Here is a 27,555-nt window from a genome sequence, read left to right on the forward strand (position 1 = left end):
GCCCCACAAAGTTTGCGTCGTCATCCTTTAGCAAATAAAATCACACCCCACGTGCAGAGGAGGTAGCCAAAGGTGAAGCACAGCCACTGAGTCGGCAAAACACTACCTGTCTTCTGGCTGCTTCTGGAGCCCCCGTCTGAAAACCGAGCCTGGAGTCACTGTTTCAGAGCATATCCCAAATCCACGCAACACCCGTCCGCCTCTTGAAATGCTCTCTTGAAGATTTCTGGGTCTTGGAAACCCAGACAGCATTTAACCCCAGTGCCTCCCCTCCCCCACCACACCGCCCCGGCCAGCCTTGACGAGCTGGCGACGGAATTCTCCTTCCCCTCCAGGCGGCTGAGCGGTTTGGGGAGGGGTGGTGGAAACCTGACCTGCACCACCCCCTCTCCTCTTGCTGTCCTCTAAGAGGCTTCAGAACTCGCTGTCTTTTCAGCACCCACAGAGTCAACAGGTCACTTGTGAACACGGTCCCTTGGCCACCCACGTTCCCGTCTCCTGTGACGTTCAGATCTGTACGGGGGGGCAGTAACTTCAGGAGAAGGGACGCAACCCCACAGGGATCCTGCTTCTCTCCCGTGGGGCTGTCCCGCTGGGAATATGAAATACAAAAATAAACTCAAGCCTGGCATTTTCAATGGGCTACTTTAGGATGCGAGGGCCCAGATATGAACTGGCTGGTCAGCCCGCGCATCGCCCTGCTGATAAGGCGTCTCTACGCCATTGCTATAGTGCCTGCATCTTTATTTTTTTTTAATTAAAAAAAAAACAAAAAACAAAAAACTATGATGTGTTCTCATTTCTATGCAAAGAAGACACGACCTGACCCCCTCGCTGGAGCAGCTGACGGCAGTGCTAATGTTGATGATAGTATACCACCGCGTGGGTTCCCCGCCCTCGCGCTGGGCGTCTACCTCATGTTGACGTCACTCCGAACCCCGGCACTACTTTTTTCCCCCCTGGAAAAAGTGCTGTCTCTAATACAGTGGAGCCTTCGCAACTTTCCCATGAAATTCTCCATGTGTTTGATTGAGCAGAGGCCTCAAGGGACCAGTCCACACCGAGGGTTACATTAGAGAGAGTCCTGGCCCTCTGGGGTCCTGCTCCCTAAACCCCCTTAACTCGGCATTCTTGCATTGTTTCTTGGAAGATGCTGGAAGGTTGTGCTGCAAATAAAACACTGACGTGACCAGAGGTCCGATGGAAAATCGTGCTCAGCAAAGTGGTGCATTTGGACAAGGATTAGCTGTACAGTCTTTTTTCCTGCTGCTCTAGCAGCCTCTGGCAGCAGTTCTCAGAAAGAGATCATTTCCTGCTTGCGGTGGGTACATTCTAGAAGGCTGATGAGGGTGCTTGACTCCCCAGCCAATGTTTTCAGTGGAGAGTTATATTTTCAGCCAGTATTATCATAAGCCAAACAACTAAACATTTTAAAAGGCCTTGCGTTTTATTTCATAATTTCCTGTCTTAATGGAAATCTTGTTCTTAAGTCCTAATGGAAAAAAAAAATCTGCCATAAACAATACGTTGCTTAGAAACCTGGGCCCATCATTTAGTTTTTCTATGCTCTAAGGGCAAGCAGCCAGTGGCTTGTATAAAAATAAAGCAAGGTTGCTTTGTGTATGCATTTAAAACATCCTTGTCTGTGCTAATTTGTTTCTTCCTTCTGGGCACAGTCATCCTTTTTCTCCGCTTCCACCGTAGTGCTGCCACCGGACAGACAGGCTCTAGACGAATATTCTCCCTCATAACATATATTTATCTGCGCTCCCCCCTTCCGGGCTGATGCAGGGCAGCTTAAGGTGTATCTAGTATCAAAATAAGATAACTTTTTTTTAAAGATTTTATTTATTTTTAGAGAGGAAAGGGAGGGGGAAAGAGAGAGAGAGAGAAACATCAATGTGCGGCCTGCTGGGGGCCGTGGCCTGCAACCCAGGCATGTGCCCCGACCGGGAATTGAACCTGTGATGCTTTGGTTCACAGCCCGAGCTCAATCCACTGAGCTATGCCAGCTAGGGCTCAAATAAGATAACTTTTAAAAGCACGGAGATACATATAAAAACAGAAAGGGGAGAAAGGTGATATAGTTCGGTCCTCTAAGCCTCCCTCTGCCGAGACAGCCACTGCTGACAGCTTGGAGCACGTACAGGGTCTGGCGGAAGTAACGCCTGCCTGAGGGTGGTCGGTAGGGCAGTGATATGGGTGCAACAATGCATAGTTTTAAGGTGAACGTTTTACCTGAAATGTCCTGTGCTGTGCTTGAGTGCGATATTGTTATGTTACGGAATCCCACGCTTATGATTTTGTAATAAAAAAGGTGCCTGATTTGGGCCAGACCCTGTATTCCTGATCTCGAGAGCGTGCACACGTACCTACGTGGACGTAGGTAACGTACCCTCTACAAATGGAGCCATACATACTCTGCAGGCTCTGAAGTGTTGCCTTCCGTCCCCACGTAGCTGCACAGCGGGCTGGCTGCAGTGTGAGTGTGTCCGGGGCGGGGCGAGGCGGGTTCCTCTCCTGGCAGCCATGAGCAAGGCTGCCCTGACCACGCCTGCCCAGGGGTGGGGGAGCTCTTCCACGGCACCCCCGGGCGAGGTCTTCAGCAGTGGGGCGGGGGGTGGGGGCCGGGGCCTGGCCAGAAGGCTGGATGTGCGCCAGCAGAGGGGTGTCAGGTGGCACTTCCTGTCCCTGCGCCGTCACCAGCTGGCCAGGGACCAGTTCCCTGGTGCTGGGATGGGCATGCGTGTGCTTTAGCCTCTTGTGTCGGTTAATCCACTCTATTTTCTTTCTCGGGAATCGCCCTTTCATGGCGTGGGTCCCTTTAGCTCCCTTTCTGAGGGTGGTTCTTTTCGCTTTGAAGACAGGAATCCGTTCAGTGCCCCAGGTGGTGAACACATCCTCCCCAGAGTGGTTCCCCTTTCCACTTTACCCATAGCTGTTTCGGGGCTCCCTGGTGGTCATGGAGCCTGAGGGAGGGCCGGGGGCCGAGGCTCTGCACCTTTCCCTCAACGCAGCTCCAGCCCCAGGTCTGTGTACTGTACAGAACGCCAGGGGGGACGTGCAATGAAATAGGCTCCCCGTCAGGCACAATTTGAAAACCCTGCAAAACATCCATCGAACAGGGAAACGCAAATCCCACTAAAAGATACCACCACACACCTGCCGGCAGGGCGAAAGCCGAGTATCGAGTGTTGGCAAGGATGCTGAGCCGCTGGAAATCTCATCTGCTGCAGGCGGGCGTTTATGGCTGGGCCGCTTTAGAAAACTGCATGTACGAAAGTGAACATAAACAAACGTACAGGCCCATCAATCTCGCATGACACGGTCATTCCACCCCCAGGTGTATGCCCAGCTCAAACCTGCGCAGGGTGCCAAAGACGTGCTGAGCGCGTTCGCCGCGGCACCTCCCTACCAGCACGGGCCTGGAGATGGTGCAAGGCCTGTCCGCCTGGAACGGAGGAGGACGTGCCGTGCCTCCACGCGGGGGCACTCGGGAGCGAACGCGGGTGCTCCCTGCCACGGTGAACAAGCCCGACCCCAGAGTGCGTGCCCCGAGGTTCCGCACAGCCGGTGTCTCCGCAGAGCCCACCGCCAGGCAAGGCTAGTCTGTGGTGCTAGACGATAGGGCTGTGACTGGGAAGGGGCACAAGGTGCAGCTTCTGGGATGTGAGTGACATCCAGGTTTTCAGTGTGAGCGGTGGTTTATGTGGCTGTGTCTTTGTGAAAACTGATAGAGGTGGACACAGGATGCGTGGCGTTTTCTGTACGTTATACGTCAAAAAAGAAGAGAAGAGGGCAATAACCCAATAAAACACCAACCTGGTGACCAAGTTATTCTGACTGAATCAGACAAGGACCCTCAGGGGGTGGCTGTTGAGAGCTGGTCGCAGGGGAGTGCTTCTCTCCGCCTCTGCTGCGCCGAGTGCCCGTGGACGGGCACGGCTATCTGCCGAGGGACGGCACCACACGCGGCGGGCTCTCTCGCCTTCCCGCTTCAGAAAGGTAACGCAACTCAGGTCAAGGGCTTTGTCTGGACCCACGCAGCCTCAAAAGGGGCTGAGCTGAGACTCGACCCCACGCCTATCTGTCCCAAACCCCATCTGGGTCCCTCATTGGGACAGGTCGGTCCTCTCAACACAACCACACAATGTAGACAGATGTGCTTCTGTCTGAAAGAGGGGGCTCCTGGAGAACCCGAGTGTGAGGTCCTGCCGTGGGCAGGGAAGGGCACAGGGGGACTCCGGGGGTAGTGTCCACACCGGGAGAGGCACTAGCGGGCACCTTGGATGAAATCCCCCAGGATGGATGGATGGATGGGTCACGGTGGTGTAAAGCTTTCCCCCCCAGGGACCAAGCAAGGCGCCCCACTGTTCCTGGATTTCCTCCCCACCCCTCCAGCACCCCGCCCCGCCCTATTGTAACGAGGACGGACACCGGGTCGAGGAGAGGGGGAGGGCTTGTGTGCGAAGATGCAGGAAGGGGGGCTGACTCGATGCACACATACAGCTCGCTGCTCGCCAGACACCGCGGCTGCCGGAGTGCTGCTGTTTCAGTCCCCAAAAATCCCGCCGAAACGGCTTCAGAGTATTTGGTTGAGAAAGACGTGTGATGCACGCTGCCACGGAGAGAAACCATTTGAAAGGCAAACGCGTGTACTTATAAACATAGCCTTTTATTAACAAAACGTTTACACCCTGCTTACAATACAACAAATTTTGTAGTGACTTAGCACGTGACCCTCTATAAAAGTTGAAGACAGAATATTCCAGCTAAAACAATACAGTTTTAAAGTATACCCAGTCAACCACCACTGGTGAACTACCTACCACCAGCACAAGTGAAAACAGAAAAATCTTACAACAAAACCCCAAAGATCTAGTTTTCTTTTATCCGCATCTACAAACAGTACAGACACCATATGGTTTATCTGCAGACTCAGGTCCAGCCCAAGGTTATGACTGCAAAAATAAAGTCTTTAAACATCCCTAGAAGCTTGGCAGACCGTCAGGACGACATTTCATCACAGGCAATCAAGCAATGCGTCATGCAGGGCAGCCACGGCGGCGGATCTGGGCTGTGGACGGTGCTACCAGCGGCCCGAACCGGAAGCCATTCGTTTTCCTCTTTTCATAATAGACACTATTATAAAAAGGCACGGATGTCTTACCCCTCGCATCGGGTCTCGAAGAGGCATGACATTCTTAGGAGAAATAAGAATTGCTGGTATGACGGATTCACTTTTTTTTGTTTTTTTAATTTAATGTCTAGGCTCACTTCCATACTCCGTAGCTGTTTCCCTTCAAGACTATGCCCTTGGACCTGTTACGTCCTTTGGCAAGCCGCTCTATGACAGACTAAGCAAAGTTCTCACACGCCATCTCCTCGCCTATGGTAGGACGCATTTTGTCCCTTGGTCCTGTTGCCACTGTGAAGTTAGTGTTGCCCCCGCCTCTGTGGAAATAGGGGAGTTCTGCACCCACAGTTAGCTGTGTTTTGTCACGGCCCTGGCCGTGTCTCGCCTCCCTGGGCGGACGTGGCGAGCACACCCTACCTCTGTCTGCACGGAAGGCAGTGCAAGGAATGTCACGGGCGCTAAGGAGGTGGCCGGTGCCCCGCGCCTTTAAGGGAGAGACCACCGCAAAATGAGAAGGAGAGAAATAACGCGAGAAAGCGGCTTCGATCGACCACAGAGAAGGCAGGACATCCACTCTCTGAGAAGGCCGGAGGCACGACTGACAGCGGAGTGAGATGGTGGGCAGACGGGGCTGCATGGGAGTGAAGAAGAAAATCTTTTCTGGAACAATACAGCCGTGTGTACACAGTACAAGACATGGTTTGAAAAACGGAGCCACCCGTCGGCTGCCCTGACTAGCCGGCTGCTGCTTTGCCCGCGGTGTACTGACCAGTCTCTGTGACGACATGTGCGTGGTCCATGAGGTTAAGGAGAAGTTTCATGTTATGTGATAACTGCACGTGGAGAGTGACGGGGCACGCGGACTCGAGCTCTGCTTTTGCAAATGCTCGGGGGTAACGCTGAGTACTCACAGGTAAGTTCAGGGAAAACATCCATGAAGGAGGACCAACGAGATGAGGACTAAGCCCCAAACTGAGGTCACACGCCGCCACGTGCCGACCGTGTCCGTGAGTGGGCAGGTGCACTTCCCGCCGGCCCCGGCCCCGCCTCCCTTGGCCTTTCCGACCGCGTGGCAAGACTTTGAGGGAGTTTCCTGGGCAATTTCAGTTCTGAGTAACAATGATCAGCCCTGGGCACTAACTGCTGTTTTAAAAAGAATTTTCTCCAAAGTAGCACTGATATTAAACAAATTGCTTCTGGAAACATGGAGAAGTTCCTGAATCAAGAAGTGGCATCAAAACCGGCATGTTTTGTTACTTTTGCATGATGAAGAACAGTTAAGGTCTACTGTTCAAAACTGCCAATTAAAGAAGGATCTTTGAAAAAATCATTGCTGTCTTAGGATTTCCCATTAATTGGCTCAATTCTTGGCACTTGAATTCCAGTTCATGGGAAGCAACCCAGAATTTTGTTTGTTTCAATTATGAAACATTCTGGTGGGTCACCGGGCACTGTACGTCTCTGAAAATGAACTGGCAATAAATTGAATATTCTTTTGTTGTTGTTGTTACATTTAAGGCTCCATGATTTTTATTCCAGTCTCTACTAATGACACATTCTAATCTCACTATCTAAAATTTCCAACGTAACAGAAAGATGAAGGTTTTCCTTTTTATTAAACCTCTGAATCTTTTTGTTTTGCAGCCCCAAATATTCTAGCATATCCATAATTGATTCTATTCTAAAATGAAAGAACACAGATATTATTTCTGATGGTGCAGACCATCAAATTAAGGTTGATCTATTCTCCTGGAAGTCCTTCTCAATTTGGGAAGTAAATAATTTTCCTATATGTTGAGAGAACCCTGAAAGACAAACTGAGAAATGCAGACATTCTTGGTTCTATTTACTCACTTTCTTCATTATGTCTAATGAAACTTCATCAGCACAAGCCTCTCACCGGTCCTTCTCTCGAACTGAAAGAGTGGAGGTTCCTGAAAATGTAATACCCTTCTAATCTTTTTTAGACTTTCACTTGCACAAAGAACAGGACAAACGCCCCAGAATTCCATCAATGTTTCTTGCAAACCGGATGACCCAATTGCCTGGATTTCTATTACTGGAAGTCAGGACAAGTAACTCCGCTGTCAAGACAAGCTGGCAGAGGCTGTTTCTTTCAGCCCTGAGCTCAGCCCCACCCCCACCCCCCCCTTTCAGAGCGGCACGGCGCAATGCCCACCGTGTGCAGAAGCTGTTGCCTGGACTATTCTTTAGCTCCTAAACATTACCTTGAGTTATTTGAAAATTTCTGATGGACTCAGCTAATTGAAGGCAGGAATGCAGTAACAACTTGACCCTTGAAGATACATTCCATTTCTCTCTTTAAAAAATATTAACCGTTAAGAGGTAGACTGTCTCTTGAAGTGAACAGTAAACAGCAGTCGTGCTGCCAGTCCCTCTGAAACAAATGGAAACAACAAAGGCTTTTTTACGGGTGTACCCTGCCTGGCTTATTGTTAGGAGGTCAGGAGGAACGCTGAGGACAGCCCAGGGTGCCTGGAGAGGGCAGCCTGCCGGAGTGTGGGGGCCCTCGCCCCCCCAAGAGTGCAGAGGCAGGCACCTAGGACAGACCAGAGCGGAGGGACGTCCGTGAACCATTCTCCAGAAGGAGCGGACTCCCTCATCACGGCCACGGGTTCTTGCAAAGACACCTGGATGTGTCACGCACAGAACACGCTCTGCGCCACTATCTCACGCCCTGCGGGGCCACGAGTCACGTTTTCAGCTGTGAAGCAGTGAGTGAGGAAGGCGTATAGGAATTAGTGTAACCTCCTTTGCGATGCTCTCTCAGAATGTGGCAGATGCACACGAGCAAAGGCCTCTGCGAGTTCCCAGGCCCACCTGCCCGCCGGCACAGCGGGGCCCGCACCGAGCCTGCCGCGCGGGCGCCCTGCCGCGGGGGAGCTGCGGGCCGGCCAGCGACCGGGCGAAGCCCACGGCAGCCTCTCCCGGTTCCCTCCAGAACGCCTCCTATGCTCACTTGCCTTCTGGAGCACAGAAAAGAGACAAAGACCAGACTCAAAGAGACGCTGAGAAATGACACGTGATTTTCTTTCCCTTTTTTATATATTTAAAAATGATGAAAACTGATAGCCTCAAGGACGACACCAGCCCCTAGGAGATCACGCCTCTCAAGCAAAAGTCTCCATCCTTTCCAAGGGGGGGGGGCGGGGGCGGGGCAGGCGCTTCAAGCAGAAGCTTAAGCGGGCAAGAGAAGCGGTCACTTTGCAGGGACACCGTCTTCCCGTCGCGGCGTGGAGACCCGGCCCTGATGGAGGTGAGCAGGCCGGTGACGGGTTCGTTTGGAACCTGAAGGGCCTGCACAGGGGCCCTTCTCCCCAGTCACTTCTTAAGAGAGAGATTACAGTGAAGGGCACTTGATCACACTCTTACTTTGTTCTTTTAATCACCAAATGGTAGTTAATTAGCCATCAGAGGATCAGAGAAGCACTTGTGTGTAAAGAGACTTCTGGAGACCCACGGTTCCTGGGATTAGACACCTGCAAAGAGCTTATTTCAGTGTCTCCGAGAGGAATCAATACACATTTGCAGCTACCTAATTAATGGTGTTTCTCTTTCCAGTCCCTAACATTAAAAAAAATGGCCCCGTGTCATACGGGAACCAAAAGAAGACTTCTGTAGATGGGTTACCCCTCAGCTCCTTGAGAGCTGGCCCTTCTCCTGAGGAACACGAATCAGGAACACGTGAAATGTGTGTTAGATCGTGGCTCAGTGAGGCTGACACCCAAAGTGTGTTCAAGATAAAACACTGCTTCAGGCCTGAATAATCATCTTCGCGTTTCATAAGCAAACAAGACGAAGGAAAGCGTTTTCCGCTCTGTCCCCCCCGGGCAGGGACTACGCATCGGGGAGAGCGCGCTGGCGCTGCAGGTGAGGAGCGAAAAGACACCGCGAGAGAGACGGTGTCGCACCACTGTCCGGGGCGGCTGCTGGCCACGAGGGGGCAAGAGGCCCCGGCCGAGCAGGGGAGCAGCCGGGCTGCAGAGCCGCACGGCACCCGTTCTCTGGGTAAACACGGGCTCCGACCAGAGGGGACACTCTCTCCGCACGGGAGGTGCCGCAGAAATGCCAAGAAACCGGCTGCGGGCTGCCGGGACGGGTCTGTCTGGGGCCGGACAGTCAGCGCCACGGCAGGAGCAGAGGCACTCGCGCGCCCCGTCGGCGAGGGGCGGCACGCAAGCGTGTGCTTTCCCCTGCGCACCCAGACATGGTGAAGCACTGGGAAGGTCACAGGTCTGTGTCATCTTTTGGTGAAGCAGGAGAGAAAGGGCCATGCACGCACTGCCCCTGCAGGAATGAGTCAAGCAACCTGTTTTTATTTTGCTGTCGTGGAGACAGAGGCCCAGAGAGGGAAGGCGAGGGACGCATCGCGCCGCGGCCAGGCGCCCAGCCCATCCGGGCGCACAGGAAACACGGTTCAGACACCTCCAGGTGCAGGAGCCCAGTCCTGGGAACCCCCCTCCTTCTCTCCGAGCTCACGCTGCGAAGGAAGCCAAGTGCCGCGGGCGTACGGCGTCCACACGTGTTTTAAACAAGGCCACGTTAGGATGTTCACTAACTACGCTCCTTCCGTCTGATTTCAGTAAGAAAATAAACAATTTCAAATGCTTAAGATAGTCACCAGAGTAAGGAACTGTTTTTTCTTCTTTTTTTACTTCATCTGAGTTATAATTTTCCCATTAAAATCTGCCCATATCAAGTGGGATACACAAAGAAATAACAATTATTTTTAAAAGTTTCGACTGTTCAGTTTAAGGAGAGCTCTGAAAACACAATTTAGCTTGAAATTCAAGCTGTTTCACTTCCTATTTAATCTTGTGAATCTCCTTCCCTTACGACACTCAGGTTGGAAGGGCGCCCGGTTAGACCAGGAACGAATTCTCACCACGTCCCTTCAGTGCTTCAGTTTTAGGTTACACTGAAACCCCATTGGGCTCCCTGAGGGAAAGGAGTGTTGACCACTGACAGAGGCGGGGGCGGGGGAGGAAATGGAGAGACAAGCTAAGTTGTTAGCAAGGAAAGCTCTCTTCCAACAGTTGGTCTGGGGCTGCCGTGGGAGCAGAAAGAAACTTCACACCAAGACCAGGTAGGTGACTTGAGCTCAGGCTTAATATTCCCCCCGAGGCTAAGAAGGGCCAGCCTGGCCGCCGAGTGGCCTCTGTCCACATCACGCCCCCCAGATGGGATCTGCAGGGCAGGGCTGGGCGGAGGGGCGGAGAGACCTCGGCGCACGGCGCTCACTGGCGCACGGCCATGTGCCTGCAGCGCTTCCCGCCCACGAGGGGGTTGGGCGTGTGCAAAGCGGGCAAGGTTACGTGGAATGAAACAGAATTTATTCGTGTATTTACATAATTTATACTTTTTAAGCAACAGTCTCATAAATATAGGCTATAACTTTACACAGGCTAAGCAACTGATAATTGTTTTCACCACCAAAATATTTGGGTTCAATAAAAAATTGACAGCATTTACATCACTTTCTTTTTCCTCGTTTTTAAGCCAGTTGGTCAGGTTAAACATGCCATTCGGTTTATTCCAGGCCGCTTCTCCCCACCGCCATCCTGGTCACGAGAGCTTGTGACAGGAGGCGCCAGTGATGACTTTGGGGACACACACACAGGGCAGGGCCCAGGCGCACGGCGGGAGCGAGCGCGGCCGTGGTTCCCGGGGACCCGCCGAGTGCGTCTGGGCTGACGTACGCGGCGGGAAGGGCTCTGGACATGGCGGATGTAATCATTTCCATCCGTCCCGTAAATGACCAATTCACCCTCAGGTAATAATTGCCATCCCTCCACTTAACAGCACCCCACCCCATTTTAAATGATACAACTCCCCAGAAGCGCGGTAATGGGAAACCACGGAGATTATAATCTCCACGAGGTCTTCTTTCTCTCAAGAACCAGAAAGTGCTCGTTTTCCCTTTACAAAATGTTACATGAAATCTTGATTATAAAACTACTCAACAGTTGGATCCTACCATCCATACAATTACGTGTTCCTTTCCGCAAGGTCAAAGCCAGCGAGGGGGCCCCTGGGAGCAGGGAGCCCCCGCGCAGCCCGGTCCGCAGACGGGGTGTCACTGCTGCAGCCCTCCCCGAGGAGAGGGCTGACCGATTCCGCGCCTCTTTCTTGCACGAAGGAGACCCCGGCCCGGCCCGGCGAAGCCTGGCGGTGGGCCCCCAGCCCTCGTGTCAGCTTTCAGGACCACCTACTTCGTCGTGGGTCCGGGGGGCGGGGGGAGGCGGAGGCTCGGTCAGCAGCAGCTGCGCTTCGGCTCGGAGGGCTGCCTGCGGAGTTTGAAGCCCTTCCCGCCGTACGGCGGGCTGGAGTCGGTGGACGGGATTCTCCGGCCTGCGAACGAGAGGAGAGGGGGAGGGGGTGAGCTCGACCTTCCCAGGTCCGCTCACGCCCGGACACGACAGTTCTGCGGGCGCACTCTGACGCGTTTCATTAAAGCTTATTAAACTGTCCCTTTGGGGATGCTCTCGAGTCTACAGAACAGTCGCAAAGATCACCCAGACAGCTGCCGTGCGCCCCGGCCCCATGTCCCCCGTGTCACTGCCCTCAGCGGCTGCGCGACATTCGCCCACAGCGGAGTCGACACTGGCGCGCCGCTGTTAACCGAACTCCAGACTTCTTTCGGAGGTCGCCGGTTCTCCGTTAGTGTTCCGTTTCCCTGACAGGGACCATGTGACCATCACATGGCATTTAGTGACATTTTCTTTAAAAAAATCACCTGTTAAAAACATTCTGAGGAGGTTCCGTGCACACACGGTGAAAGGATTCATGGCGACAGGCCCGCCCGCTGCCCAGCGACGGGGCACAGGCACACGCGGGGCCCACACCTCCACCTGCCCCCTTCCTAGGCCCCGAGAGGAGCGAGCCGTGGGCATGGCTGTCCAGCCCCTGCTGTCTTCACCACGTGCCCTGGGACTGTCCCCGCGCGCGGTTTGGAGAGCTGCCGCCTTCTGCTCGATAGCTCAGTGGCACTGCGGGGCACGGGCGTACTGCAACGTAAGGGTCCCCTCGTTGGCGGATATCTGGTTTGCTTGCGATGTTCTGATGCCACCAACGATGACGCAGAAACATCCCTGTGGATCTGAGTGGGCGCGCTGGAGGCGTTAACGGAGTGGGAGAGCCGGGCCACACTACTCCACTGCGCGGCACCGCCGACTCATGCCCTGCGGCCCAGAGGCTGCCCGGCACGGCTGCGGGGAGGACGTGCACCTTCCGCGGTGACAGAGGCCGCCGAGCTGCTCCCCGAAGAGCCCGTGCCGCTCCGTCCTCCACCAAGGACGCACGAGAATGAACAGGTTCAACTCCTGTGCTCCACGAGCGTAATGTTAATTTTGAGGGAAACCTCAATCACCCCTCCGCCCACCTCGCCGACAACCTCCGAGCTGCATCTCGTACAAGGCCTTCCTGACCCCCCACCCCCCTCCGAACCCCCCGACACCTCAGGCGGTAACACGCACCGGGGGCTGGGAGCACGGGGCCGTGCACCTGTTCACGCAGCCACCCCCCCACAGCGGACCCTCGGGGTGTGAAGGCAGAGACCCCGCTGCCCCACTGCTGTCCGCAGGGCCGGCTGCGCAGCCCCTGGCGCGGGGGTGTCTGACGGTGCGAACTGGCACGTGCGTCCGGGGCGTGAACAGGCCGCAACACAACCCGCAGGCTCTGGGGTCCCTGGTCACCAACCCCGGAGCCTCCAGCCTGCAGAGCACCCAACCCTGGGTGGGTGGCACCCAGCGCGGCGTCTGTGCAAGTAGAAAGCGTCCCCCGTGTGTCCTACCACTGTTTTTCAAATGCCTATACACGCTGTTGCGAGTGAATTACAAGTTAATTTAAAAGCTTTACTGAAGCTTCTTGTCATTACATATTTCTCAATAAACAGATAATGGAAATACAGCTGGGACCACAGAGTCATCTCTGAAACGTTTTTAAAGACTTTATTTTTAGGGAGAGGGGAAGGGAGGGAGAAGGACAGGGAAGAAAACATCGATCAGTGGCCTCTCGCACGCGTACGTGCCCCGGCCGGGGACTGAACCTACAACCCGGGCACGCGCCCTGACCGGCCACGGAATCGGTGGCCTTCCGCGTGGCGGGACGCCACCCCGCCGCCCGAGTCGCACGGCGAGGGCCGTCTCTGGGACGTTTTTAGAAGGGAGGGGGAGAACACCTTCCTGACCAGGAACAAGCACTGCCTTCCCCCCCAGAGCCACGAGTGCTGCCCCCGAAGGAGCGCGAGGGTCGGCGGGCCCCATCGGGGCGAAGGAGCCCAGCCACCCAGGAGCCGGCCCGGAAACGGACGTCAGGCCGCGGAGCAGAGGCCTGCCCGGGGCGCACAGTCAGCGGTGAGCCCCCCACCCACGGGGCAGCACCAGCACTCGGGAGAAGGCAGGAGCTGAGCAGGAAAGCCGGCGAAACCTCACGAAAGAGGACGTCCTGAGCGTGCTGGTGTCCACGCCCGCTGGACACGCAGCGGGAGGCTGAGAGAGTGGAGACCTGCACGAGCTCAGAACCGGGAACAGCCGCCCCGATGCCCGTCGACAGGACGGCCGGCCACCGTGCGGGCAGGCACCCCGCCCCCCCCAGCTCCGTCGCTGACGGGTGCCCCGCAGGGACGGGAGGGGCTGTGAATGAACCAAAAGTGCGTGCAGAGGTAAGGAAGCCAGGCGCAGGGTCAGTTCAGTGCGTTTTAAAGCACCGTAAAACATGGAAACGGGCAAAAAAGAATCAGAAGAGTCAGGAGTCAGGACAGTGGCTCCCTTGGGGGTGGGGGGGTGCTCCTGGGGTAGCTCGGCCTCGCTCCGTGCAGATCCCAGGGGCGCCCTCTGCCGGCGAACGTGCCGTGAGCGTTCCTCTTCGGGCGCGAGCACTGACACTGACACACTTTGGGCGCGAGCACTGACACTGACACACTTCGGGCGCGAGCACTGACACTGACACACTTCGGGGGTGAGCACTGACACACTCAGTCACACTTTGGATGTAAGCGCCCACACTCACTCACACTTCGGACGTGAGCGCCGGCAGCCGGCAGCGAGCAGGCCGGCGCAGTGCCGACGCAGCTCCACAGCACCTGGCGCACGAACGCCTCACTCTCCGTCTCCCCGTGTGTCTCTCAGCTTTGTGAGCATTCCTGTTTTTTATTTTTCACAGTTAAAACGAGTACGTGCATGCTATTTTCTGTCTAAGGATTTTCACTGTTAGTATCGTTCGCTGCTGTCCTGTTGGTGCCGCCAGACCGCAGGCCACGTGAGAAAGAAACAGCTCTGGCGCACGTCTGATACCGCACACTTAGACGTTTTGACTTCGACTGTGAAAAGTTCCTCCCTGGCCTCAGGTGCCTCCCAAGAACGCATCTGGATGACCGCTCTTTACCATCCGGGAAGACAACGAACATCCTGGCTGTCTAACGTGGAAGTGAAGGGGTCGGCCAGGGGGCTGCACGCCGGCAGACGGGCTGGGCAGGGTGCACGGTGCTCTCAGAACAGCCGAGCTCCTGGCCAAATCTGAACAGTAGGTGCGTGCTACATAAACCCCAGATCGCCGGTGCTCTGAGGAAACCGAGAGCATCAGAAACAAATCCCACGACAGAAACAGCCCCAGCAACGGGCAGCCAGAGGCGTGCACTCCAGTGCGGCCCCACCGCCGACAGGGGCCCCAGGGCGCCGGGACTGCCCGACGGGTGGGCTGGCCGGCCGCGGCAGGCACTGGCGTTCACAGCCCTGCCCTGACAGGGAGGCGCGCGGTGCCCGGGGGCCGTCCCCGGCCTACATCTGAAGCCCGGCACATCCTGGCAGCGCGAACTCAGGTCTGGGCACGGCCTGCTCCGCCACCCCTCCTGCCAGCGCCGCCCGCTCAGGGGTGGCCCGTGCCCCGGCCACCTGCGGACGCTCTTCCGCTGCACCCCCCTTCTTCTCCCGCCCCCGCTGCTGTCACCCGGGGGAACCTCGCTTGTTTTCTGTGCTCGCTGCCTGGCTCCGGCAGGGCGGTCAGCGCCCCGGGCGGGCAGAGGCCGCGCCGCACCACGCCCGCCCTGTCCACCACCGTCTCCCCGGGCCCGGGGTGGTTCGCATCTCATGCTGGGATGAGTTCGGATGGAATGAATGGAATGAGCAAACGCAGACACAATCTGTAGAGGGTCCGACAGGCACGCGGCCACCTCTCCCCCATCTGGGGAGAACACATCAACACCTCTGGGAGCGGGAGGGGACGGGGGGGAAACAGGGCTTTTGCTCGCCTAGTACTAGCTTCTGAGGATTTTCTTACGGGGGAATCCCACGCGCGTCTCCCGGCCCTCCTCACCGATTCCCGGTGGCTCTGGGCGACCAACGGCACCACACAGAGAGGAAAAGGGGGAGAGGCACACCGCCCAGGGCGCCCAGGCCCCCCAGGCGCCCAGGCCCCGTGCGTGGTTTGCCCAGGGGCGACGGCCTGGACGGAAGGGCCACGCTCAGCCGGCAGCAGCTCTCCCGCAGCTGCAGGACGCGGACGGGGCTGTCACTCTCCACGCCCCACTCCCTCCACGAGAACGGTGTCGGGGACCAGACCACCCCACGCGAGGAAGGAGCTCTGCCCAGCCACATGACTGGTCTAAGCTGCCCCGCACAGGGGAGACGCACACAGCACGGAGATACTCACTAATTTCTATGAAGAGCTCGTTGATGTTTATCGCATTTTTGGCGCTGGTCTCCACAAAAATCGCGTGGATGGAGTCGGCGTAGTCCTTGGCGTCCCTCTCCATGACCTCCCTGGAAGGCAGTGAGTGAGAATCAGAACGCGGCCCACTGAGAGCTGCACGCTATCCCACCCACCCTGTCCTTCACAGACTCGTGGTGACAAAGGAGGCCACGGAGGGCCTGCGCCTGCGGTGCAGCCAGACGCGCCGTGCCGTGCGGCCAGCAGCAGCGCGCACAGCACAGCGGGGCGGCCCGAGAGCGGCAGGCAGGGGCTTCTCCCCCTGGAGCAGGAGGGCCCCGCCGCGGGGGTCACTGAGGTGGTCCCGGGGACTTCGAGTGTCTGTGCTTTCCTCAAACCGGGACCCCCTGCCGCGGGAGCCAGGGGCTCTGCTGGGCTCAGGGCACGCCAAGCCCGACGCAGCCGACGCCGGGGAAGTCACGTGCCCGTTCATATCCACACTCTAATTAGCTCCAACTGCTGAACTCTCAGTTTCACTTTGAAACTCCAAGACTCCCACCACACAACAGAAAAATATTTTTCAATGTCAGAGATAGAAATAAAAGCAAGATTCTTACAGTGGATGCTGCTCAGCGAGAGACGGAACACGCAATCGGCACGGCCATCTCCTGTTCTAATAACTTACCTCACATCGATAAGATCACACTTATTTCCTGCGATGGCAACCACAATATTAGGTGGGCCGTGCTGGCGAAGCTCTTTTACCCAGTTCTTTAACGTGGAAAACGTCTCCTGGAACATAAGAGAAGAAAGCAACTGGAGATCTAAGCAACCAAGAGAGTCTTCAAAATAGTCAGAAGCACACGATACACGTCTTACTTCTTTTGTGATGTCGTAAACAATTATAGCGGCGGCCGACCCCCGGTAGTACATGGGCGCTAAGGCACGGAACTGCAGAGGGGAGACACAAGACCGGGAAAATGGGTTAGTGTGTTTTCTGTGGGCTCCGAGCCCATTGCCCCTGCACAAAAGGTGGTCTTGCTCTCTGCCCAACAAGATGGCATGGTGCTTTAAAGCCAACGGACCAGTGATCACCAAAGGCAACAACTCTCCATGTAACACGGAAATGCCTCTCGGAAGGTAGTTTAGAATACAGTTTTATAGGAATTAAATATGGCGCTATAAACAACTGTTTCAGCTAAAAAGGCTTTTTAATTGACCTCGGTGTTATAATTCCCAAATTCATTTGTCCAATAGTCCTTTAAACGCGGGCTTCCCAAGTGACCACGGAGACGAACACCACGCCGCAAGCAGTTCTCCAGAGAAGTGGCTACACGGGGGGGGCGGGGGTCATCAAGAAGACCCTGACACCTGAGTGCTGACGGGGCCAGAGAAACGAGTACGCGCTTCCACTCGCGACTCGGACGAGCCTGCAGCTCCACTTCTGGCTAATTCCACACAGGTGGCAACTCCCCGAAGCAGGGAGCGACCTGGTTTCATTTACCTGAACTTAACCCTGTCCGCACAGCCTCCCCCCACCACCGCCCCTCCCTGCCCCACACACAGCAGGGAGGGAAGGACAGGGAGGAGGGGAGAGGAGTAACAACTTCTGCGGCAAGGCGGGCTCAGCCGGCCGTTCCTCCCGACGGGCGTGGGACGCTGAACCGCAGCTCTGTGCCCAGGGGCCCTGGCTCCCGGGCACGTGGGTGTGCTGGGCCGGGCCTCGCACTCAGTGCTGTGAGGCCAACATTTAAAGACAGAAATTTCGCCTGTACTTGACCTTTGTCTTTTGCCTCGACTGTGAACCCCGACCCCATGTAGAATGGGGCGCCACTGTATGCGGGCCCTGCTCTCTGCTCTGGTGGCCAGCCCCGCAGCCCCGGCAGGAGCTGATCCCGAGGGGGCGGCGTCTGGTACTCAGCACAACCCACGTACAGAGGGAGTCTGCAACTTCTCACCCAGTGAGCCTAACCTCCGGCTTCTACACTTGCATGCTGAGTTTCACAAAAGAAAGTGACACTGCGACTGCCAGCTCCAGGAGGGAAGACAGCCTGTCTGTCTACACCGTTTTCTCTCTGGGGCCTCGGGTCGGAACGCCGCGGAAAAGCCAGACCTGGTGGAGAAAGCGGGTGGGAGCTGTGGAGCGTGGGGTGATGGCAGAGCGGAGCCAGGCCCTGATGCGCAGACACCGGAGTCCCACTGGTCTCGGGGAGAGCGCGCCTGCCTCTGGGTGCGAGCCGGCTGACCCCCAGTAGCATGCGGCGGTTTGCAGACAAAAACCCAGACACACGGGCTGTGAGCGGGGAAGCGCTGCCGAGGGGAACCCGCGCTGCTGGGCGGGAACGACGGCTGACCCCCACGGGGCGTGCTCGGGCGGGACAAAGGTCAGCACCGCCTTCATTTCGGAGGCACCGTCCCCCTAACACCCTTTACAAGTTTTGGGGGGAGTTGCCTTCAAATTTGGGAGGTAAAATTCACACAGAGAAGCGCAAAAATCTTAAATTTGACCAAAGGGCTTAGGCTTTGCCCCGGCCGGCCGCTCCGGTGGCTAGAGCGCCGCCCTGGTGCGCTGAGGCTGCGGCCCCAGCGCGGGCAGGGCAGGGCACGGCAGGGGCGGGAATCCACCGAGGGACGCGGCAGTGAGCGGGACGACAAACCGGCGGCGTCTCTGTCTCTCTCTCCAATCACTCAGTTAAAAAAAGACCTCGGTTTTGGTGAGAGGACATGCATGGACGCATGTGCCCAGGTGAACAGCAGCCCACCCAGAAAACGTTCCTACCAAGAAGACAGCAAGCTCCCCGACGCCCCCTACTCAGGCCCCTTCTTCACCCCCGATGCCACCGCGGGCACCGACCGGTCGCGATGCAGCCGCCACGGTTTGCTTTGCTCGGGACTGGCACAGGGCATCCTTTTCCGCTGTTTTATCTTCCAGCCATCTCCGTTTCGGGCAGCCCCCTTCCTGGCCAGCGCGGGGCTGGCCCTGCTCGCCCACGGCTCTGTGGGCCTCTGCGGGCCGCGGCCTCCTGCGCGGGGGCGGTTCCCTCGCGTCCACCGCACTTCGGCGCGCTGGTCCGACTCACGCTCTGTCGCCGTCTCGCTGTTTGCTTTGTACTTGCTCCACTGAGAAAAAATCCTGTTCTTCCTTTAGTTCCCTCCTTTGCGTTAACTAAGTATTTTTAGTATTTAAGTATTTTAATCTGCCCATTGGCTTTTTGGCTAGACCTTCCTTCCTGCGTTACTTTTTAAGAGGATGCTCTCGTAACTACCACACACAGCTTCCCACCCCCCCCCGCCCCCGCCCACGGCCGACTCAGTTTAGCGCGGACCGCCCGTGTGGAGGACCAGAGCCTTGCAAAAATCTTCCCTTCATCCCACTGCCTCATGTGCTACTTTTGTCAAGTATTTTACATCTACACACACTACAAACTGTACAATCCATGCCATAATGTTTGCATTCAACAGCCAGTGTGCCTGGCTGGTATGGCTCAGTTGGTTGAAGCATTGTCCAATAACTGAAGGGCTGTGGGTTCGATTCCTGGTCAGGGCATGTGCCTGGGCTGCGGGTTCGAATCCCTTTCTGCGAGTGTGCAATTGCTAGTCCGGGCACATATGGGAGGCAACCAACGGATGCTTCTCTGCCTCACTGACGCCCCTCCCCTCCCCCTCTCTAACAGCAGTGAAAAAATGTCCCGGGGCGAGGAATAAAAACAGGTAAATAAATGGCCAGCAGTATTTTAAAGAAGTTGCAGGACAAAAAAGCCTTTGCATCTGCCACTGCCAGCGGCAGCAATGTTGCTGCCTCTTCCCGTGGGCCCGAGCCCCCACCGGCGCCGCCCGCTCCAGCTCCAGCCCGAGCCGCCTCCGGGGGCCGCTGCAGCCCCCTGGCGGCTGTTTACTCTGACTCCACATCTGAAGGGTAATTTTGGCAGGGTGACTTTTATTTATTTTTTTGCTTTTAGCACTTTGAGGACACCGTCCCACCGTGCTCTGTACATAACGTGTCCACCACCTCTGGCCACTTCCGAGACTTTCCTCTTTCACTCTGGTCTTCAGCAGTTTGGCCGCGATGCTCCCCGACGTGGTTTTCTTTGTACCTCTGGGCGTGCTGACCTTCTGCAGTTTGTGAGCTGCTGTTTTGCCAGATTTCGGAAATTTTCAGCCATTACTTCTTGAAACACCCTTTTTCTCTGCCCCCCCGCCCAACTCCTTCCGGGTGGCAGTTCGCAAGCATCAGACTGTGTGAGTGTGTCCCCGAGGTGGGGAGACTGTGCTCATCGTCTTCCCACCTTCTCTGTCCCCCCGACTGGCCAGCGTCCGTCTCCCACCCAGCGGGCTTCCACTCCCGATGTCCCGGGCTCAGTTCCAGCGCTCCGTTTGATCGCTCGTGTCCGTTCTGTGCAGACCCCCCCCCGCCCCGCAGGAAGCAGGTACGGCTACCTCTCCTTTAACCTCGGGACCCTCTCGACCTTCTCCGAGCAGCAGCTGGGGGCTGGCTGCGCACCGAGAGACCGGCTCTGCCTGTGGCTAGGGCAGGTCTGCTGGGCCTGCCTTTAGTCCGAGGACACAGTGTCCACTCCGGAGGCTGGTCCTTCTGCAGCTTCAATGGAAGCCCAAGGTCTCTACCGATCCCTCCGAAATGGCGGGACTGGACCCCATCCCCGAGCTCCCCTTGGCCCTCGAGGAGCAGCAGCCCACTCTCTGCTCAGTCTTGTCACCCCTCCAGCGGCTGCTTTCTGTGGGGCGCCTCGGTCTCCCCCTGTGCACTCACAATCCGGGGTCGGGCAAGGCTCTAAGGGAACGTGCGCTCAGGCTCCAGGGCTTCCCCCCTTGGTGGGTCCACCTTTCCCGCACCTCGACTCTTTGGTTGGTGGTGCTACAGCCTTCAACTCTGTCTCAAGATGCCTCAAGCTAAGACAATGGGCTTTCTGCTTGCAGTGCTCGCTCCCCCGAGCTGTGTGGAGGGGGGTGCCCTCTGGGGAGCGGCACAGGCCTGTGGGTCTGAGCCAGCGGAGCTCCCTCCGAGGGAAGGCCTCGCCCAGCAGCAGGGCCTGCGCCGCGGCGCCGCCAGACTCCCCACACAGCTGCTGTCTGCGGGCGGGAGTGTGATCCGCCTCGAGCCACCCCACCGTCCGTCTCCACGTCTGGTGCGTCGAGGGGGAAGGCGGGGGCCCAAGGGGAGGCTCAAGGGGTGTCAGCACATCCTGCTCCAAACCTGGCCGCAGAGCAGGGCCGACACACTCTGGGAAGGGCCAGAGACGCCGTCGTCTAGGCTCCGTGGGTCCGTGTTACCAGGACTTGACTGCACCACAGAGACGTGAACGCAGCCGGAGACAACACGCACACCAACAAGCGTGCGGCTGCGCACCTCCAAGTCTCCTCTACAGAAGCAGGAGCCGGAGGGAGCCCACAGGCTGCGGAGGGGCCCCTGCTCTCCCCGGCACCGAGCCACTGCTCTGGGTCCGGACGGAAACTCAGGAGCGAGCCCTCACGCGGCTACGGGGGCCGCAACGAGCCACACCTTCCTGGCGCTCTGCCTCGGCAGGGGGCGCGAGGAGACCCGCACCCGGGTTCAGGACTGAGTCTTCAAGGGCTGGAGCAGTCTCCGCTGGAGTCTGGTTAAGCAGCTTTCTTGTGCGTGAACACAGGCAACGAGCATCCGAACTGCTGCTCCGTTCGCAGCGAATCTGCGGCACGCGTCTGGGGCGCGCACTAGTGCTCGGTCCCCCACCGCCACCTCACGAGCCCTCGCCGGGGAAGGGTGACCGATGAAGAAATGCCCCCGAGAATGAATCCATTCAAGGGAGACAACAGGAATAAAAAGGTCTGACAGGCTCCGTCTTGAGAAAATAAATTTTAAATTATGGAAACAAGTTTCATTTTATCTGATACTTGAAAAAACTTCGGTTTATTACTGCAGCCAGGAGCTGGTTCCCTGGACGGGCGCTGACACGGGGCTGATTGATGCTCTGACTGTGATTCTTCCGATAAAGCTCCATGCTGGCACAGGGTGATATCCGTCCTTCCATCTCGCCTCTCCGCTGCTACTTGAAAAAGGTGACTTTTATAAAAATATTTGAGGATTCCATTAGTTTTCCGTAGTCCCGTCAGCCCTTTGAAACACAAATCATTACCTTTGGAAGCACTCTATCACTGTCCTGATGTTTTTCTCCCCATTTAACAAGGCCCCTAACACCAACGACATCCGTGGCGGCCTCCCAGCACGCCCTCGGACCCAGCGAGGCCTCTCTGCGGCCACCGGGGCTCAGGGGGACCGGCGAAGCCTGCGCAGCGGCAGCTGCGGGGCCCAGGCGGGGAGAGTGTCTGAGTGCTCGGTGCCTCCGAGAGGGTTTCCATTTCGTTCCGCAAAGAATCTCGCTACTCAAAAGAACAGAATAATAAATGTGCAAATATCAGAAACTTACACTTTGCGGCATGGGGCAAAGCCAGAGGCTCTGCCCCTCCCCACGCCGGGGCGGGGCCGGCGGTCAGAGGGCCCCGTCCGCCGGCATCCGCGCCGCGTGCTGGGGCAGAGTGCGGACTCGAGGACGGTCCCCGCCCCGGCAGGCCGGCGGGCTCCGCAGACGGAGTGCCGGCTGCGAGCTGAAGTGGCTGGCACACGCCTGGGTGGCAGGCCAGGTCCCCAGCTGGGGAGTGCAAGAGACAGCCGATTCCTGTTTTTCTCCCTCTCTCGCTCCCTCCCTGTCTGTTAAAAAACAACAGAAAAGAAGATAGTCCCCGACCCCCAAGGAGCTCCCAGGCTGACAGAAGGTAGCAAGGGAGGAACAGGTGCCAACCCCAGGGACCCGGGCAACGGACAGCTCCTCGGGATACAGAGAAATAGGCCGAAGAGCCGCCTGCCGGTGGCTTGGATGCATCGGCTCTGGGCTGGGCACCGTGCGAGGCGGCAGGGACGCAGCGGCAAGTGAACGAGACACAGTGGTCCCAGCTCTGCAAGCTTATGGTCCTCAGGAGAGACGGCCAGACAACTACAACTTGTGCCGAGGGTCCTGAGGAAAACACGTAAGGGCACTGGTGGGGAGCGAGCCGGGCGCTCTCAGGTGTGGGCCGGGAGCACGGAGCCGGGCCGGCCCGCCGCAGACCGCCCAGGGAAGACCCCCGCGCGGGGAAGAGGCAGTTCCGGCAGAGGGCGCGGCAGGTGCCGAGCCCGGCGGGCAGAGCCTGGGGAGCTGCGTGGAGGCCGGCAGGCTGCCACTCTGAGCCGGAGCGGGCTGGGTCCGGAGAGCGGTGTGGAGGGTGGGGGGCGGGCCGAGTCTGGTCCCCGGAGCGGAGCCCTGGGGGGGGACGGGACACAGGGTGGCGGGCCGGGAACACCTGGCGGAGAGCTGCACCCGGGAGCAGGGCGCTGGCGGTGGAGGTGGAGCGCAGTGAGCGGGCTGAGACGTGTGTGCGGGGGCACCGAGGGGCGAAGGGGAGGGCCGAGGGGAAGGGAGGGGCCGAAGACCACCTCCGCCGCGGGCCCGGGCAGTGTGGGCGTCGTGCGGCACTGCGGGCGCGCATCTGCGAACCGCGGGCACAGGCAGCAGCGCCCGCCTGGAGGTGACGGCAGGGGTGGGCGGGTGCGTGCCCCGGGCTGCCAGTGGGAGGGGGTCCTGAGCGGAGGGAGCCACGGCGCGAGGGCAGGCGGGTGTGAACTGCAGGGCGCCTGGGCTGGGCGGAGAGTGACGGGTGGGAGGGGGCGCAGACGGGGCCCCGGCTGAGGCGGGCCTGGTCAGGGCCTCGGGGGGCCGCGCCCAGGGCAGACCGGGAGTCAGGGTGTACCCTGCACTGTGCTCACAGCCCCTCACACAATTTACGCTTGGCTGGTAGATGCTCAGCTTCTCTTCAACGCGGGGACCTGGCGACCTCCGCGCGCACTCTGGCTGGGCGGCAATGGGCTGACCACGTGCTGACCGGTAGGTGCCCCTCTCTGGTCTCGCGGCGCGGCCCTGCGGCCAGCTCCCCTGGCCCGAGCCTGCCTGCCTCGACTGCGCCCCCAGGGAGCCCTGGCTGTGAGACGGCGCCCCCGGCGGGGGTGAGGTGGTTTCACCTCTCGGAGCCCCCGTTCCTGGGGTTCCTGGGGCAGAGTCATGGGAGGTGGGGGAACAAGAGGCAGGCAAGCAGCCAATTATAAAACCTAACAAAACCCTGCTATTACAGTAGCAGTAAGGGAGAGGCACAAACTCCTGTTACTCTTTTTTATGGTCTAGAAAAAAGAGACACCGTATGTCACCGTGTGAACTGATCCACAGCGGCAGGACTCTGCATCCCAGCGTGAGTCTCCATGACGAAGGTGCTGCTGTGTTATCACACGCGTGGGCAGGGTGACTGGGGCCTGGGGCCGGGTGGGAGGGTGCGTGTGCCCGTGGTGGGAAGAGCCGCACCGGTGCTCGGCCAACAGCACAGACAGTGGAGCTGGGCCCACAGACGTGCTGGGGAAAACTGCGGACGCAGCGCCGCTGGAGGGGGAGGGGACGGCAAACAAAGGCCCGCCCGCCCCGCAGGCTCCATTCAGAAGCACGGATGGCGCAGCGGAGGGGGTGGGAGCGAAGCAGACGGGCGCCAGGTGAGCGAGTGGACAGAGGGCGGGACACCCAGCGCCAGAACAAGCAGAAGAAGGCAGACAGGACGCACTCGGGACGGCAGGTCTGCACAGACGCGTGGCATCTCCGTCCAGGACAACGGCCGGCCCGCCTGCGTCCCCCCATTGGTCTCTGCCGGTCCCGCCAGGCTTCCTGCCACACTCGGTGTCTCCGCGGTCTCAGACAACACCGCGAGGACAGGCCTTTCCCCTGATCACTCCCGGTGCACTTTCAGGAGCCTGACACAGCACCGTGCACCCATCAGACGTTCTGTTTTGATAGTGCTGTTTGGGAAAAAATTAAACAGCAGCTGAGTCGTGGGGCGGCTGCCAGGCGCACCGTGCGTGGCAGGGAAGTGAGACTCGGGCTGGAGGGGGAACGAGGCAGCAGGCAGGTGCCAGCAGGCAGGTGCCGGCTCCCCCGGCCGCCCCGCCCGGCCCCCGCAGTGCTGTCTGACTGCAGTGGGCTTCCCCCACACCCCCTCGGCACCGCGATGCCTCTGCCGGGCTCCGCCTCCGGCTCAGGCTGCTCCTTTCGCAGACGACCGTCGTGGACCATTTCTTCGTCAGACATTTGTTAAGTGCCTATTGCAAGGCGCTGTGTTAGTGCATCCATTTCACTTAGATCCCAAACTTCTTCGCTGTGAAGTCACGTCTGTAGCTGTTACAAGGTGGCTATAAACGAGACGTGGTTAACTCTCCCCTCTGCCGCTACTTCTGTTCTGTCTGCGCTGGAGGACGGGCCCCGATGACACGAGGCGCCCCGAGCGGGGCTTTAGTCAGCTTTTACTGTAAGACACCACCCAGCGTGAAAACACCTGCAGCGCCCGTCACCGCTCGCCCCGCCGCGGCCCGATGTGGCGGCTCTCGCTGCAAAGGAGCAGGCCGGCCTCCGCAAACGGGCGGACGCGTCTCCGGCACACGCGCGTCTCCGGCACACGCGTGCGTCTCCGGCACGCAGGGGAGAAGGGAGTAACGAGACCCGGCGGGGACAGCGGTGGTTCAGGTGGGGCCTTGACCTGGGCCTTGGAAAAACATGTAGGAAATTAAAGAGTGACTTACTCGTTCTTGTCCAGCCGTATCCCAGATTAGGAATTTATGTAGCTCATTTTGGTACTGGACAGTCTTGGTCATAAAAGATGCCCTACAAAGAGAGACCTAGATGATCAGAACACAATCATTTCAAGCATGCTGCCAGCCCCAGCAGGAACCACCACTCAGACTCAGCGCACCGACTCCCGCTCCGCGCCATCCCGGCCGCGGTCCTCTCCGGGGCACTGCCGAGACGCTCGCGCGGGCACTGGCCGCACGGTCTGTGCCAAGGCAGAGAACGAGGCACGTCTGCCCGGCACAGGGCAGCCAGAGTTCTCGGACTTGGGGTTGCCTACACTCCGGGTCAGAAGAATCAAGAGAGAATTTGGCAATCCAGACATTACTCTCCCTTGTAAAATAAAGAAGTTATTTTAAAAGATGGCATCAAGGAAGAACTTTCTAGAATAGGTAGTGAGCACCCCGGTAAAAAATGCTAAGCCCTCCGGGTCTGTCCTCCCCACTCCCACACCGCACGGCCAGTGAACCACCGGGTAAGGTGGCACCGGTGTGACACCGGAGCTGCTGAGGCTGAGATGCCACCCAGGGAGCAGGAAGGTGGCCGGAGACGCACCACCCTGGCGATCACCTCCGACTCAGCTGGCCCGACGGGCCACGCCAGGGCCCGACTCAGCCCTCGACTGGAGACACAGTGGTGTGCGCTCCCGTCGCTCACCTGAGGGGCCACTGCCCGGGGGCCTTTGGGGTAGGGGTGCCCACTCTTTTGGGGTCGCATACTTCCTGGACACCCTCGGAGGAGCCACGGCGGCCAGGGCATGTGTCTGGATGCCGTGAAGCTCCTGGACTCGGGTTCGGTCCTGCCTGGGCCTGGCTCCTGAGCCACCGTCTACCCCTCCCCGCGCCCGGAGTTCCCTCCCGGGAGCCCCTCACCTCCCAGGCGCCCCCTCAGCGCGCCGACGGCCCACAGGTGACTGTGTCCCCTTTCCCACTGGATGACGAGCCTGTGGGGCCACGGGCCCCGCTGCCCCTCGGAACCGCACCCTGAGCAGCCGCCTCAGGACGACGGGCTCGAGGGCCGGGCACTTCTGAACACGCTGCACGCGCGGGGCACTGCTGAGACTGGCGTAACGGCCCTGTAAACTTCAGGACAGTGCGGGCGGAATCGATAGAATGACTCTCTGAAGAATCACTGAGCTTAGCTAAGCATCAGAATCCTTGGTTTTAAAAACCTAAATTCTGCCACAACTGAATTCCTGACAATGTTTATACAAGTTGATGGTTTAACAAGCAGCCTCCCAAACAGCGCCGGTGACGAGGGAGGGCGGGGGGCAGGAAGCAGGGGGCAGGGCCGCACTTCCGGTCGGCCCTGTTCACCGGGCGTGCCCCCCGGGACTCCCCCCCCGGCTGAGCTGGGACATCGTTCTAAGTCGGATGGACTTCAGCTTCGCTGTACAACCCTAACCCTCGACACCGCCTCGCGCCTACCGTGGGAAAGAAGGGCCCCCTCAGTTCCTCCCACCCCATGGCCCGAGAGCCCCGGGTTCCACGCTCTCAGTCAGAACACGAGGCCCGCCCGCCGCAGAGCGGAGCCTGGCCCGCAGCGGTGCACGTCCTCGGCCGCCGCATCCAGTTTTGCAGAACTGTCTCGTGCGTCCTCCCGCGTCTGGCCTACACGGGAACCTCCACCCCCAATGGAAGTCCACAAATCGGCCCCGATCTTTGAACAGGCCGGGCCGTTCTCCCTCCCGCCGTCACTCGGGCGCTGGGACCACTCCTCCAGCATTCAGGCTGAACGATGGGCAGGGTGTGACAACTTCCGCATCCGGCGTTTTGAAAAACCGCGGTGGCTCTGTGCCGTCCAAACGACACATTTTTATTTTCCAGCCTGCCATCTACTTGTCTGATAACCTTATTTTTCACCACTAAACCATCTCTCTTCACTCTGCCTGGGCAGATCTCATCACCTCTGTAATCTGAAATCCCGACCAGCATCATCTGCCGGAGCCAGAGCGCCCTTCGCAGACTCCCCCGTCTTTCACGACGCCCTGAGCACACGCCTCGCGCACACCAGGCAGGCGAGACCCCGCTCGACCGTGTGCGCCCAGCGGAAGCGCAGGCCGCCGGG

The 27,555-nt window shown here is 58.3% G+C and overlaps 1 protein-coding gene across 1 annotated transcript in view; it reads right to left on the reverse strand.

The window, feature by feature from the left end:
• Positions 1 to 4,656: 4,656 nt before the first annotated feature.
• RAB22A (RAB22A, member RAS oncogene family) overlaps positions 4,657 to 27,555 on the reverse strand; it is a 43,183-nt gene continuing 20,284 nt past the window's right edge. The window contains exons 3-7 of the mRNA XM_045833715.1: positions 25,443 to 25,524; positions 16,682 to 16,753; positions 16,488 to 16,594; positions 15,806 to 15,915; positions 4,657 to 11,509 (exon numbers count right to left, since the gene is read on the reverse strand). Of these exons, the coding sequence (XP_045689671.1) occupies positions 11,412 to 11,509; positions 15,806 to 15,915; positions 16,488 to 16,594; positions 16,682 to 16,753; positions 25,443 to 25,524 (469 nt within the window). The 3' untranslated portion in view covers positions 4,657 to 11,411. The remainder of the gene's footprint in view (positions 11,510 to 15,805; positions 15,916 to 16,487; positions 16,595 to 16,681; positions 16,754 to 25,442; positions 25,525 to 27,555) is intronic.

Source organism: Phyllostomus hastatus, unplaced genomic scaffold (genome assembly GCF_019186645.2).
Source record: "Phyllostomus hastatus isolate PE091 unplaced genomic scaffold, TTU_PhHast_1.1 phas_contig_17, whole genome shotgun sequence".
Classification (NCBI taxonomy): domain Eukaryota; kingdom Metazoa; phylum Chordata; class Mammalia; order Chiroptera; family Phyllostomidae; genus Phyllostomus; species Phyllostomus hastatus.